We start from the raw sequence: 13,085 nt of genomic DNA on the forward strand, positions 1-13,085 counted from the left end.
TAATATGCACTCTCGTTAAATGACAAGTCTCCCAACGGAAGGCTTACGAGAGAATTTGACTTTCTAACATCAGTCATGAAAGTGCTCCGTATCCAATCTTGTTTTTTATCAGAGAATAGCAACATTGAATCCAAGTGTGTCACAATTCAAATCCATAGTGTTCAGGCATTGTTCATAGCATAAGATTCACACATGAAATAGATGTGATTCACAATAAGCGCAAAATTAAGTGTGAGACACATGATGATGACGTGTAGAATTTTTTGAGTGCAAAATCTTCACAATATAAAAGAAAACTCTTTTCCATGCATTTTGGTACTACTAGGGGGAGGAGGGGCATAGTGAGCATCCCGAAGTTTGGCCCCGGATCTCTAGCTGCATGAAACAAATCAACTGGTAGTAGGTTCAATATCATTATGATAATGATCCTACCACCAATAAATTTGTTCCGAATGGCGGGAAGTCCAAGCTGGTGCACGGGATGCTCACTATGCCCCACCTGTTCACTATGCCCCTCTTACCCCTACACAAAATTTTCATCGGGGATCATGATCATAAAAACATGCCATCGATATTTTTCATACAATACCTTTGAACGAAAAGTGGCCCATAGCAAAAATAGGTAGTAATCGAGCATCAAAATTTATAACAGTTGAATATTTCCGCAATCGATGGCGTACTTGGGGCGATGCATTAATTATGTCACACTAAATTGAGGAAATATTTACTTCCCTCCCACCTTTCGTCACGTTTTTCCTAAACCTAATGCATTGCTTGTCACAAAACCTCTTTCTCCCTCAGCGCGTGACATAATATATGCATCAACCCTTGCCAACTAAATTACATTCACATAAGTCGTTAAACGCGCGAGTGAACAGTATGAGGAATAACCATCCAACATGATTTCTTATATCGGCAAATATGACGCAGTTATGCTCTTATGTGTTCAAACAGATTACAAAATAAGGGAAATCGAAAACACATTAAAAAATTTAGAAAATTTAAGCTGCAAACAGTCTTTTACGTTTTATCATCAACAGAAAATCACTCACCGTCGTGCCGCAGCTGTTTTTCGACGAAATGTGGAAGAATATCAAATCCTCACCAGCCACGATGTACGACACACCGTAACCGTCGTCGGCGACCGGTCCGAAACCGCCACCAGCGCTGATACAGTTCGGATGCTTCCTCAGATCCATCTTGGCAGTTTGGCCGTGCGGGGTTTGACTAGTGGACAACCGCCATGGTTCGCTGAGCACCTTCTTCAGGAAGGGCGAATCCAGTTCCAGGTACTTGGACACGACATACAGACAGAACAGATGACGATCGATTCCCTTGCCACACATGGCATCTTGATAGCCGAGCTGGTGACGATCGCTCGCAGCGTTGAGAAGTTTGACTCGTTCCTCAACCTGAAACAATATAACAACATTCGGTGATCTTAGATCCATTTGAGAATGCGAAAAAAAAACCTACCCCAATGCTAGGATTCTCCATCGCTTTCACCCAGTTTGCGGACTCGATCGTACAGGGACGGACGGTTTCGGTACGACCTTCGCGGAACAGACGAGTCATCGATGCTTCGTAGGTAAGGGAGAATTTTCCAGCATCTCGGTAGTAGGCCAACTGCAGGGCCATCTGGAGGTACGCATCCGGCGATATGCGGCACTTCTTCATCAGTCCCTTACCGTAGGCGTCGTGCACGAAGATGCGCAAGTCTACATCCTGTCGGGACACGAGGAATTAGTTTTAAACTATGCGGGTCGTTCACAGCAAGGAAACTTACGTTGAGCAACTGCTGCGAAGCCAGGTGAGCCTCTTGGATAGCGTCCAGCGCTACCGCATGGTCAAGGTCGAACGCAAGGCGTTTCGGTTTTGGTGGTTCAAACTCTGGAATGCCGAGAGTGTTTCCATTTTCGTCGTATCTGTGTGTCGGGGCACGCGGTTGGAAATGGTAATTGAAAAACATAACAATCGCATCACATTATCAACGCGTGCGCGCTCACGTGGGGAGTACCCCATTTGGCATAACTGCTATTTAGCATTATGGTCGTTTGGCATAAATGCGGAAAAGAACAGCTCATGGTCTAAAAGAAGGGAACAATATGGGTAATTTCTCTTCTTTTGAGCAGTAATGTACTAGCCTCAGGCTTCAACTCACTTCAATAAGGTATAAAAAAAAAGCTTCCTTTGAGCATGAGTTGTTCTTTCATATGTTTTGAAGATCCGATAATGATAAAATAAAACTGTATATGCCAAATGGCCATTATGACAAACGGCAGTTATGCTAAATGGGCATTATGTCAACTCCCCTTACATGTATACATATATTCGTGCAGTTCAATTTTTGAGACGTCATGCTGCCAGAGGCTACTAGTAAGCGAATTAGAACTTAAAATAATACACAATGCTAAGTACCTAATGCGTTAATATCAAAAGAAGCTAGATTAGTGGTTGTGCTACATCACCCCGAATGCCGTTATCCCGAATGGCACTTCCCCGAACGCCATAACCCTGAATGATCACTTTCCCTAATAAGATTATTTCAATTAAAGTGTTTTGCTACTTCATACGTGAAGTTTACGATTTTCAGAGCTGGGAGAAAATGCTATACTAATATCAACAGGAAGCTTTAGTGCGATATTTTTTAAACTACATAAAATTCTGAAGAGGATAGATTGATAGTTCCGTTAGAGTACGGCAGTGTGAAAATTGAAAAGAAGTTGAAATTGAGCGAATGGCCATTAATGAGCACTCCTTTACCTAGCTCACACTTTGATCGGTGAGGGGATTTGATGTATTGCTTGATTGCTGTTCGTTCTTTTCCCAATTAGGGTAATGGAATGGAAAATGGGTGATGGCGGTCGGGGAAGTGACATTCGAGGTAATTATTTATTAGTGTTTAGAAAATATCACATATAAATGATGGCAAAATGTGCATAGTCAGGTGCTTCACGAAACTATACACTCAAAAATATTACTAAACAAAGGGTGATTGAAATTGAATCATTTTATGGTTACATCATGTTTATACATTGATAGGATTAAAATTCAACTTCAAATTTTTGCTAAGTCAGAATAACGGCGTGGAATTAGTTCAGTGTATAAAATTCGATTTTGTAATTTTTACAGGCATCTGTTTCTGTGGTCAGTGCGTGCGTGAGGAAAATTGCAAATAATTGTGAAATTAATAAATCGTTTGAAAGCGGGTTCAAACTGATCGAAAATCTATCCGGTAACTGGCCTAACTGATGCAGGACAAGGGCACAACGAAGGAAGGCTTTCGAAAGAAACATGGAACAACAGCCACCTCATCCTTCTTCTTCTTCTTCTTCGCATTTAAAGCTTATTGGATATCGCATACTAGCTTATTGCGTGCTCTCAACTTAGTGTTCTAGATGCACTTCCACAGTTATTAATTGAGAGCTTTCGATGCCTGTACCATTTTTGCATTGGTATAATTGTGTTGCAAGTCCAATCATACTTCTATGCCCATGGATGTCGAGAAATTTTCCAACCCGAAAAACTCCTAGACCGGACCGGGAATCGAACCCAACCACCTCCAGCATGGTCTTGCTTTGTAGCTGCGCCTTTACCGACTTAGCTAAGGGAGGCCCCTCATCCACACAGGTGAAAAAAGTCCTTCGCGACGGATCGAGTCCCACGGACATTCTGATCACTCTATCCAGTACGGTAGGGTTCAAACCAAGTCCAGCCCACTAAAAACATCGCTATGAACCGTACTTGGTTCTGACGTCCTGTGTTACCAAGAAAACCTACGTGATCGGCTTCCTAGATCTGATGATGGCTGTTCACAGGATCCAGCAGAGAATGTTACATTTTAACAGGTATGTTTGGGTTATTGGTTTTTGGGGATAAGTGTTTGAGAATGTTATGTTCTTCGATTTCAGCAAAAGGAAGCTGCTCCGTACGTGCTGGTGTTCATCCATGAAAGTGACGGATTTGGAAAAACGCCGAGAAACCGAAAACGAAAGTAAACTGCAAGGAGCATACTTGCATAAGATACAGATCGACCGATCTATTTGAGTGTGAGGTTCATAGCCAGAATAATCACGTATTGACGGCTTCTTCTGCGTCAAATATTTGCAGTAGTGAAGTCAATATCTGCAATAATTGTGTATCTCCTCGTTTTCAAAAAAGAAAAACCATCTAATCGAACAGGATTTCTTTCTCGTTTAGGCCAAGGTGACTACATATACTAATAAAATTTACTTTACAAACCATTTGAAATTTCAAACATCCGTTGAACCGTCGCTAAAATACGCTACTTGAACTTGGGTTTTTTTTTGGCACAGGCGAAGGGTAAGACAACCTATTTGGCTAATTAGTTGTGGTTGGGTCTAATACAGAGTGTCGACTCAATGTTGAAAACCAAATTCCCTGATATTTCCTGATTTTCCAATAATGTTTGAAAAAACCAGGTACAGTGCCTACCCGTTTTCGGTAACATGACCTTATCAGCTATTACTTTCCTCAGATATGTACTAGTGCTTTCTGGATATTTTTTCATGAAAACTCATGGACCTCTAACGCATGAGAGTGGTCCAGTGCAATCTAAAATTTAATTCGATACATTTTATAGATTGCAGTAAATATATAAAAAAGGCTTGTTAATTGCTTAGTGCTTTCAGCAAGTTCATGATCCGTTTCTTATCATCTTACCTCGATTTACTCAATGATAGGAGAAGAATCCTTGAAATGGCAGTTTTCTCACGCTCAGAAGTTCTTTTTGACTGTTTTCGAGCTTAATGCTAGGAACATAAATTCACCCAGTTGTGCATCTTACATATGAAACACTTGTCTTTAATCCCATTATATTATTCCTCCCTTGAGCACGATTTGAGTCCCAGCTCCGCAAGAAAATTATTCCGGATAATACACGTAACCAACTGCGGTGGAAAATCGTAAAAACAGCGCTCCAAAATTATGTAAGTTGATTCCATCTTAATTGCCATAATAAGTAACAAATAATCTTAAGTAACATGGCCACCTCATACAACGTCCACTTCTATAAAAATTTAAAAAAATATCTACGGTACGCAAGCTAAATTGTGCTGCAAAGACTACGCCAACGCAACCAAACAAAATCGCAAGCATGGCAAACAGAAAGTCTTTCCTCATCCGATGTCGGAAACAAGGAGTTTTTCCGGCGCACATTGCAACCGAAAAAAAATCTAACGAAACAGGGAAACACAGAGTTGTGGAAACGCGCTTAGTAAGTTGGGTGTAGAGTAGAGCACAACAAGAATTAAATCTAACCGAATTTGTATTGTAGCCGTAGATGGACGCCATTTACAATCAAAGACGGATTTACATATGTATATATAAACCACGCATACACTTAACAAAAAAAAACGTAACCTCTATAAGCCACACAACCAACACAGTACCTATCCAATTATCTAAACCCTCTTCATATATAATTCTTCAAATCCTTGAAAATGGTGAAGAATATCACCGAAACGTCGGAGAGTTAAAGCAATATAACGTTTTTGCTGACTGACTGAAGACTGAAAGACCCGTAAAACACTTTAATCAATCCCTGCAACACACCTGTCACAAGCTCTCAAACTTTCGTGCAATAGCAGCAACATCCCAATACTAAAACTTCACTGAGAAGCTAATTTTCCGAGCTAACCTGCCAACATCGAGTGGGAGCTGAATTTATATGTAGCCCAAGATGATCGAAATATCCTAGATGAATAATTTTTGCTCAACTTGCAAAAATGCAACAACAAGCATTTAGCAACCACAAGTTCGCAACTCTGTTTAAAATTTTAAATGAACAACCATCCTCGAACTACACGGCGTAATTAAGTTGTTTGAAACTAGCGACGTCAGTTATACTTTCTATCAAGTTTCTAGGACTAAGAAATATTTCCCAGAATTTGAATTAAATTCCCTGAGATTCCCTGATTTTCCTGGACCATTTTTTTTTTCCATGATATCCCCTGATTTTCCAGGTTTTTTTCAGGTAGTCAACACCCTGTAATTCTAGTACTAAATTAGTACTACTAATTTATTGGGTATTCTCGATTTGTATGAAAAATGTGTTTTATGTAACTTGTTATGAAGAATTACTATTGCTTTCCAATAAGTTTAAAAAAATATACTGGTAGAATCCAGTTTAAACTGGAATGTTGGCATCACTGGTCTTGTGTCAAAATCTCTATACCGAGTTCAACCCTGGGAGGGAGAAGCAGATAGCACACATGGAATTCGTTGTACCCGGAACCGAAAAATTACCCAACATTAAGTTCTTATCACTCATCTCTCACGTTCCGTTCAATAAGCTAATTTTCAGTAAACCGCTTATAGTATTTTACATTTGACTACGGCAAAAATAATTACTTACTCGTGAGTATTTTCTACCCAAAATTAAGTTCAATTGACTACTCAAATTTGAGAATATTTCATATACTCACTAGTAGCTTATTGAACGATAGTCATGAGAAAATCGAATCTCTCGTTCCGTTTTTGACAATAACAAAAAGTGAGAGTGGGATGCAAAACTCAAAATTACCCAAAATTAAGTAAAAATAACTTATATTTAGGATTTTTTTCTCTGTGTATACTTGTTTTCCTTGCCATGACAATTTGAGCCATTGAAATCAAATCAAAACAGACGCAGCAAAATTGCGTATTTTGCTTTGAGCGTGTAGTGATTGTTTTAGATTGTTCAGTGTGCAGTGAGAAACTGTAATTTTCTGTTTGGTATTTTATTATGCCACTAGATGTTTTAACAAAACCTTCGTTAATAGTATCTAAGGGCACGCAATACAAAGAACCGGTGCGTTGAAGTTAAAATGCAATCAAAAGTACTTAAAGTAATTAATGCATTTTTAAGAAGTGCTGACGGTAATTAAAATTATCTATCCGTAATTAATGTACTTTAATTACGAAATTTTGACTGTAATTAATGGAGTTAAAAAGTAGTTAATATTCTACATTGTGTAATTAATGTAATTAAAGCAGTAGTTAATGGAATTAATTTAATTACAGCCGTTGCCTGCGTTGTAGTTAAAGGTTATTGCGTGCCCCTAGGGTATCTTACAATGTTGATTTGTGTGTATTTTGAATGAACTAAAAAGAAACGGTGTCCCATTGAATAAAATAGCTGGAAACGACAGTTTTTCATAAATTACTTTAGGCAAGATTTCAATACCGCCTTGTATATTATTGTTCAACTGTCATTGGCGTAGCCCAGCTCCCTCCAGAATTATCCAGCCGGGGGGGGGGGGGCAGTATATTTGTTGTTTTATTTTGTCAAGCTTGTAAAGTTCGATGTTAATATTTAACAGCGTTTAATAAAATTGGACCACAAACAAATTTTTTTTGAGTCCTTTATGTTGACTACTTTTTTATGTTCTGGACTAGAAGAACAATTTTGAGAAATTATATTATATCTATATGCGCCCACATTCACCAGTATATTCAATCGATGGCATAATAAGTCGTCCTCAGGCTCTACAAATTGGCCATGGGCCCAGGGATTTTTCTTTAACTCCTGTAAACTTCGTAAAAATTCAAGGACTTCTAAGAAGTTCAGGGAACATCGTAGAAATTGAGGTAACTTAGAAGAAATTCTGGGAACTTTATGCATCTTCAGAAAATTCGTAGAAACAAGGAACTTGGAAAAGTTCTGAAAACTGCGTAGAAGTGTAAAATTTATTTAAGTTCGAGGAGCTTCGTATAAGTTAAGAGAACATTATTTTATTTCATTATTGATCGGGGAACCCTATATAATTTCAGAAAACTTTTTTGAAGCCTCATGGACTTGGAATATTTGTGGAAGTTACGTACAAATTCAATAAATTTCGTTCGTGGAACTTCGCGGAAAATTAAGGAGAAACGAAGAAATGCAGCAAATTTTGTAGACGTTTTGCGAAATTTGTAGCAATTTGAGGTGCTGCGTAAAACTCCATATAAGTGTAAGAAATTTTGAAAAAGTGCAGAGATTTTTTTAGAAGATCTAAAAATAATTCAATAAACTTCAGGGATCCTTGCTTCAGTTGCAGTTTACTAGAGATCTTACTTCAAAAAAGTTCCATGACCTTCTAGGAGGTTTTGGGAACTTCGTTAAATTTCAAGGAACTTTCTAGATTTTGAAGAATATTTGTAGATGATAAGTGTCTTTGCAGAAGTGTAAAGCTGTTCAGAGATCTTCGTAGAATTAAGGGAGATGGAAAAAAATATGGATTTGGAATAAATTCAGGGAATTTCGTAGAAGTCGATGAACTTAATGGAGTTTTGTAGATGTTCAGGAAACATTGCATATTGGATATTCTTTCAGACATCCGTCCTAGACAGCAGGAAATATTCAAAAGCTCTCCATATAGACGAAGCCATTAGTAAAGTTCTCTAGATATTTTTCCAAGACTTCAGGTTGATCAAGTTCTGAGGATCTCCAACTGTTTCAAGACTGTAGGTTGTTCAGGAAGTATTCAAAAGTTTTCTAGCTTATTGAATCTGATCGAATCTTGAATGATGAATCTAGATGTTATGGACATGTTTGTACATTCTCCTGGAAGACCTGGGCCTTGGTGATGTAGCTATATTGTTAAGAATTAGCACTCCAGCAGCTGAATTCCGGGCATAAATTTCAACGAAGAGATGGACATTTCTACATATACCATAAATTTCTTTCTTTTCGATGAAATTTATGCCCCGAATTCAGCTGCAGGATAGTTTGAATGGCTGAGCACATAAAAAATCCGCGCTTTTTTGTGTGTATTTTTTTGATTAAATAAAATTAAAAAACTAAAAAAATCTAGTTACAAAATTCATGGAACAACCTAACTCTGAGAATTTTCTTAACTTTGAGATGCTTAAATTTATGAGATCCGGATTTTATGTGATTTCATTCCAAAAAGCATGAACAAACGGTAATTGCTTGTTCAAAATCAGTAAGCTTTTAAGGTTCCCTCAATCGAGTAATCAAATTTATTGTCTCACCATTAAAGTAATAGTAAGCCTTAATGTCATATTATTGGTCACAGAAAAAATGTACCCAAAAACAAGTTGCCTGAACGCAATTTGATTGAATAGTTTTCGCGAGATTTTATTTAACTGTAGTTTAGCAAAATAAAAAAATGCAACGCCCCCCCCCCCCCCCCCCTTCCCTAGGCCCCCTCCAGATAAATTTTCTAGCTACCCAATGTCAACTGTAAGAAAAGCATCATAAAATTGCTTGGCTGCCAATGACAGTTCGTGACAGCAGCCGTCTGGCTGCATTTGACGTTCCATTTTTCTCTCTTCGCAACTCTCCCTCAGGTTCAACCTAAAGCCCTACAGTAAAAGTATGGACGACTGACACCACAAAACTGAAAAAAGCTGTTCCAATCGAGCAAAGCAGTGCATTTTGACGGTTCGATTGGAACAACTTTTGACAGACGTCCATACTTTTACTGTAGGGCTTTAGTTCAACCTATATCACAGAAAAACAAAACTACCCACCGCTTGGGTTTTTTGAACTCAAATTTGAGTTATTTGACCTCTGCCCGTTTCATTTTCTCTCGCTATTGTTGTCAAAAATAGAACGAAAGATTCGACTCAACCGTCTAGTTCCGTACGAGAAGCCAAAATTGAGTAATATGCGATATACCCCATTTTGAGTTAATTGAACTTAATTTTGGGTAGAAAAAATTGAAAATAACTTAGCGATGGGTAATTTTTTTGCCGTGCTTAAATGCAAACTACTTTGAGCCGGTTTACCCAAATTTGGTTTATCGTACGGAACATGGGAGATGAGTGAAAAGAACTTAATTTTGGGTTGTTTTGAATTTCTGTGAGATACTATAGATTCCATAGATAAGCGGAGGCAGAACAAGTTGTTTTGGCAACCATGAAAAATAAATGATCTTACTCAAAGTCGATGTTATAATAAGAGTCGCATCAAGAGAAAATGTTGCGAACAAGCAGCACTGTTTGCGATTTATTTTTCGTCAGAGTAAACAACAACAAGATTTTTTGCGTTAGCATCGGATGACTTTCATTAAGAAATGAAACATTTCATGTCGATAACGGAGCTTTTGGGAAACAATAACAATTATAGAACCTGAAAATGTTCAAACAAGTGCTTGGTATAACTTATAAATACCACAAGGTACTAAATACAGCGAAGAAAGTCAGTAATGAATGCAATACTTGTAGTTCACTGGCTGTGGAACAATAATGTTTATTTACTTTGCTTGTTTGGTACCCCGCTTGACAGTTCGATTGGTACTTCTGGCTAGAAATACTCATAGGGAGAGATGGGCGGAGAGAATGTTTTGAGCCAAATGAACTGTCAAAATCTGAGCCAATCGAACATTCCAATTAGAATTTTTCCGATGATTTCTTATTCTTTCTAGAATAAATTTGAGAGTATTGCAGTCGAACAGAAATTCAATCACCTTTATGTTTTGTGTGCTTCTCAAATTCAACTAGTTTTTGGAACCAAAAACAATATTCTAACTCTATTGATTAATTGATCTTCGTTGGTTAATGAATGGCACCAAGAAATGTGCAAATATTGCGATGCAATCAATTATTATTTTGCACGTAAATCGAATCAAAAATAAAAGTCATTTGAAATGCTAGCTTCTAGCAAGGGTTGCAAGATAATTTAGGAACAAATCCCTGCTGCCGAATTGTATTCTGTTTTCTCCGCCTATCTCTCCCTTTGAGTATTTCTACTTCTGGCTAGAAATACTCAGAGGGAGAAATAAGCGGAGAGAATGTTTTGAGCCAAATGAACTGTCACAATCTGAGCCAATCGAACATTCCCATTAGATTTTTTCCGAGGATTTATTATTCTTACTAGATTAAATTTGAGAATATTGCAATCAAACAGAAATTCAATCACCTTTATGTTTCGTGTGCTTTACCAATTCAACTAGTTTTTGGAATCAAAAACAATATTCTAGCTCTATTGATTAATTGATCTTAGTTGGTTAACTAATAGCACCAAGAAATGTGCAAAATATTGCGATGCACTCAATTATTATTTTGCATGTTGAATCAAAAGTAAAAGTCATGTGGAATGCTAGCTTCTAGCAAGGGTTGCAAGATAATTTAGGTAAAAATCCCTGCGTCCGAATTGTATTTTGTTTTCTCCGCCCATCTCTCCCTCTGAGTATTTCTACTTCTGGCTTCACTCTTGACGGGACTCTTATTATAACATTGACTCTGAGTAAGATCATTTATTTTTTCTGATCTTATACCCCGTACAGACTATGGCTTATATCATGTAATATAGGCTGTCTTGCAATGAGCACTCATACATCTAGTTTTCACTGAAAATTCTATGTATGAGTGCTCATTGCAAGACAGCCTATATTACATGATATAAGCCATAGTCTGTACGGGGTATTACCATAGAGGTAACTCTAAGACCACTGGGTCCCGAAGAAAATCATTATTATTTTTGGCTCACTCAGTACCAGAACAACGGTCCCAAGCAGTCCCAAGCTATTTCACTCACCCCTGCATGTTCTGCATGAATCCACACACCCCTGATGTTATCTGTCAAACTTTCATAGCGAATCAAAACAAACATAGTGTAGTAATAGAATTTCAACTAGAATAGGGTACGTTAATCGTTTGCTTGGGACCAATAGGCTACTAAAGTGGTGAGCCAATTTAAAATCGTTAGTTTCGTATTGATTGTTGGTATTACGGGCATCCATGAAAAATGTTCATGGCATCATAGAACTCTTCGTTGTGCAGTTTAGTTTTGTTTTGCTTTGTTTCGTGCGCAAAAGTTCAAAATGAAGTGCTAAGCAAATCTTTGCAACAACGAATCGAGAAGTGGTTTGCGTTACATTTCCTTCTTCCGTTTTACGCGAAATCAATCGGAATGTGGAGTGTGGAAAGGGTTTTGTGCTCATAATATTACAATACTTCTCCCGCAAAAAAAACCCCATGATTACGTCATGCTCATTTGGCTACACTAAGTGACAGTTCGTTGGCTACATTCTAGTTTGCCTCCGATTATCTATGGAATCTAATAGTATCTGTTGGAAGATTGCCGCTAAAGCTCAACGCAGATGTCGCCATTGCATGATGATGATAATGTTGACAGACTGCTTATAAAATTCGTGAAAATTAGCATTAAATCATAATTTCATCAAACCTGCGTGAAATCCTTCCAATATAACATTCGAATTGAAGAAGAAAACGTTTTTACGATCAGACTGATGTGCATTTTTGACTTTTCCAGGTGAACTTTCATAAGATATATTCATTTCATTTCACGGCTCCATCAATGCTGCATCGTAAATATGATGATAAACAGAAGTAAATTGCTCAATTACTCAAAATAAAGATGATTTGTCATCTTGTTATCACTTTGAAGACCATCTAGCACCATTTTATAGCATGGTGCGTGTTGAGTAAATCAAGTTCCGGTGTGTTTTCCGTCGAAAATTGTGAGTATCAATATGTTTGCTTAAAAAAGGCCAAAATGAACATTTCTAGATAGAGCTGGAATTAGGGTGTAACAGCCTTTGTAAACAATGACTTCTCTCATTGATTTCTAGGAATTCAAGGCACGCCTACACAAACCAACATATCCACCAAGTAGGGGAAGCCTTCCCCTACTCGATGGTTATATCGATTTGCCAAGGAGAGCCATGAGTTTTGAGAAATCCTCGATAGAAGTCATTGTTTACAAAAGCTGTTACGCCCTAATTCCAGCTCTATCTAGATTTATTGAATATTAGCGTCCTATACAACCAATTCTCTATTACCACCAGCATGATACAACCTTTCCTAAGTAAATTCACTTAATTTCCCTTTTCATCTTAGTGAAAATCGCACATATTTACCATTTTCTGAAAAATGCAGCTGCGCAGGAGGTAACCTCTCCCTGTGGGTGCAAACTTGTTATGCAAAATTTTCCATGAAAACATCTCCGATCCATACCGAAATAATAACAAATAGTTTTCAAACACGTTTTCTTACACGATTCAAGCAAAAGTTTCCACGGGAAATTCTTAGTTTTTCTTTATGGACCGATTTGCCCCAAAAAGCGTCTGTTTTACTTGGAAAATTTAGAAACTATCCTACTTCTAGTAGTTCTC

The 13,085-nt window shown here is 37.8% G+C and overlaps 1 protein-coding gene across 3 annotated transcripts in view; it reads right to left on the reverse strand.

The window, feature by feature from the left end:
* whd (carnitine O-palmitoyltransferase whd) overlaps positions 1-13,085 on the reverse strand; it is a 109,583-nt gene that overhangs the window by 21,552 nt on the left and 74,946 nt on the right. For all 3 annotated transcript variants that reach the window (XM_065234229.1, XM_065234228.1, XM_065234230.1), the window contains exons 9-11: positions 1,787-1,925; positions 1,477-1,725; positions 1,053-1,412 (exon numbers count right to left, since the gene is read on the reverse strand). In XM_065234229.1, coding sequence (XP_065090301.1) covers positions 1,053-1,412; positions 1,477-1,725; positions 1,787-1,925 — 748 coding nt within the window. The remainder of the gene's footprint in view (positions 1-1,052; positions 1,413-1,476; positions 1,726-1,786; positions 1,926-13,085) is intronic.

This window comes from Ochlerotatus camptorhynchus, unplaced genomic scaffold (assembly GCF_037179485.1).
Source record: "Ochlerotatus camptorhynchus isolate MF236.1 unplaced genomic scaffold, CSIRO-AGI_Acam_v1.1 ptg000432l, whole genome shotgun sequence".
Lineage (NCBI taxonomy): Eukaryota > Metazoa > Arthropoda > Insecta > Diptera > Culicidae > Ochlerotatus > Ochlerotatus camptorhynchus.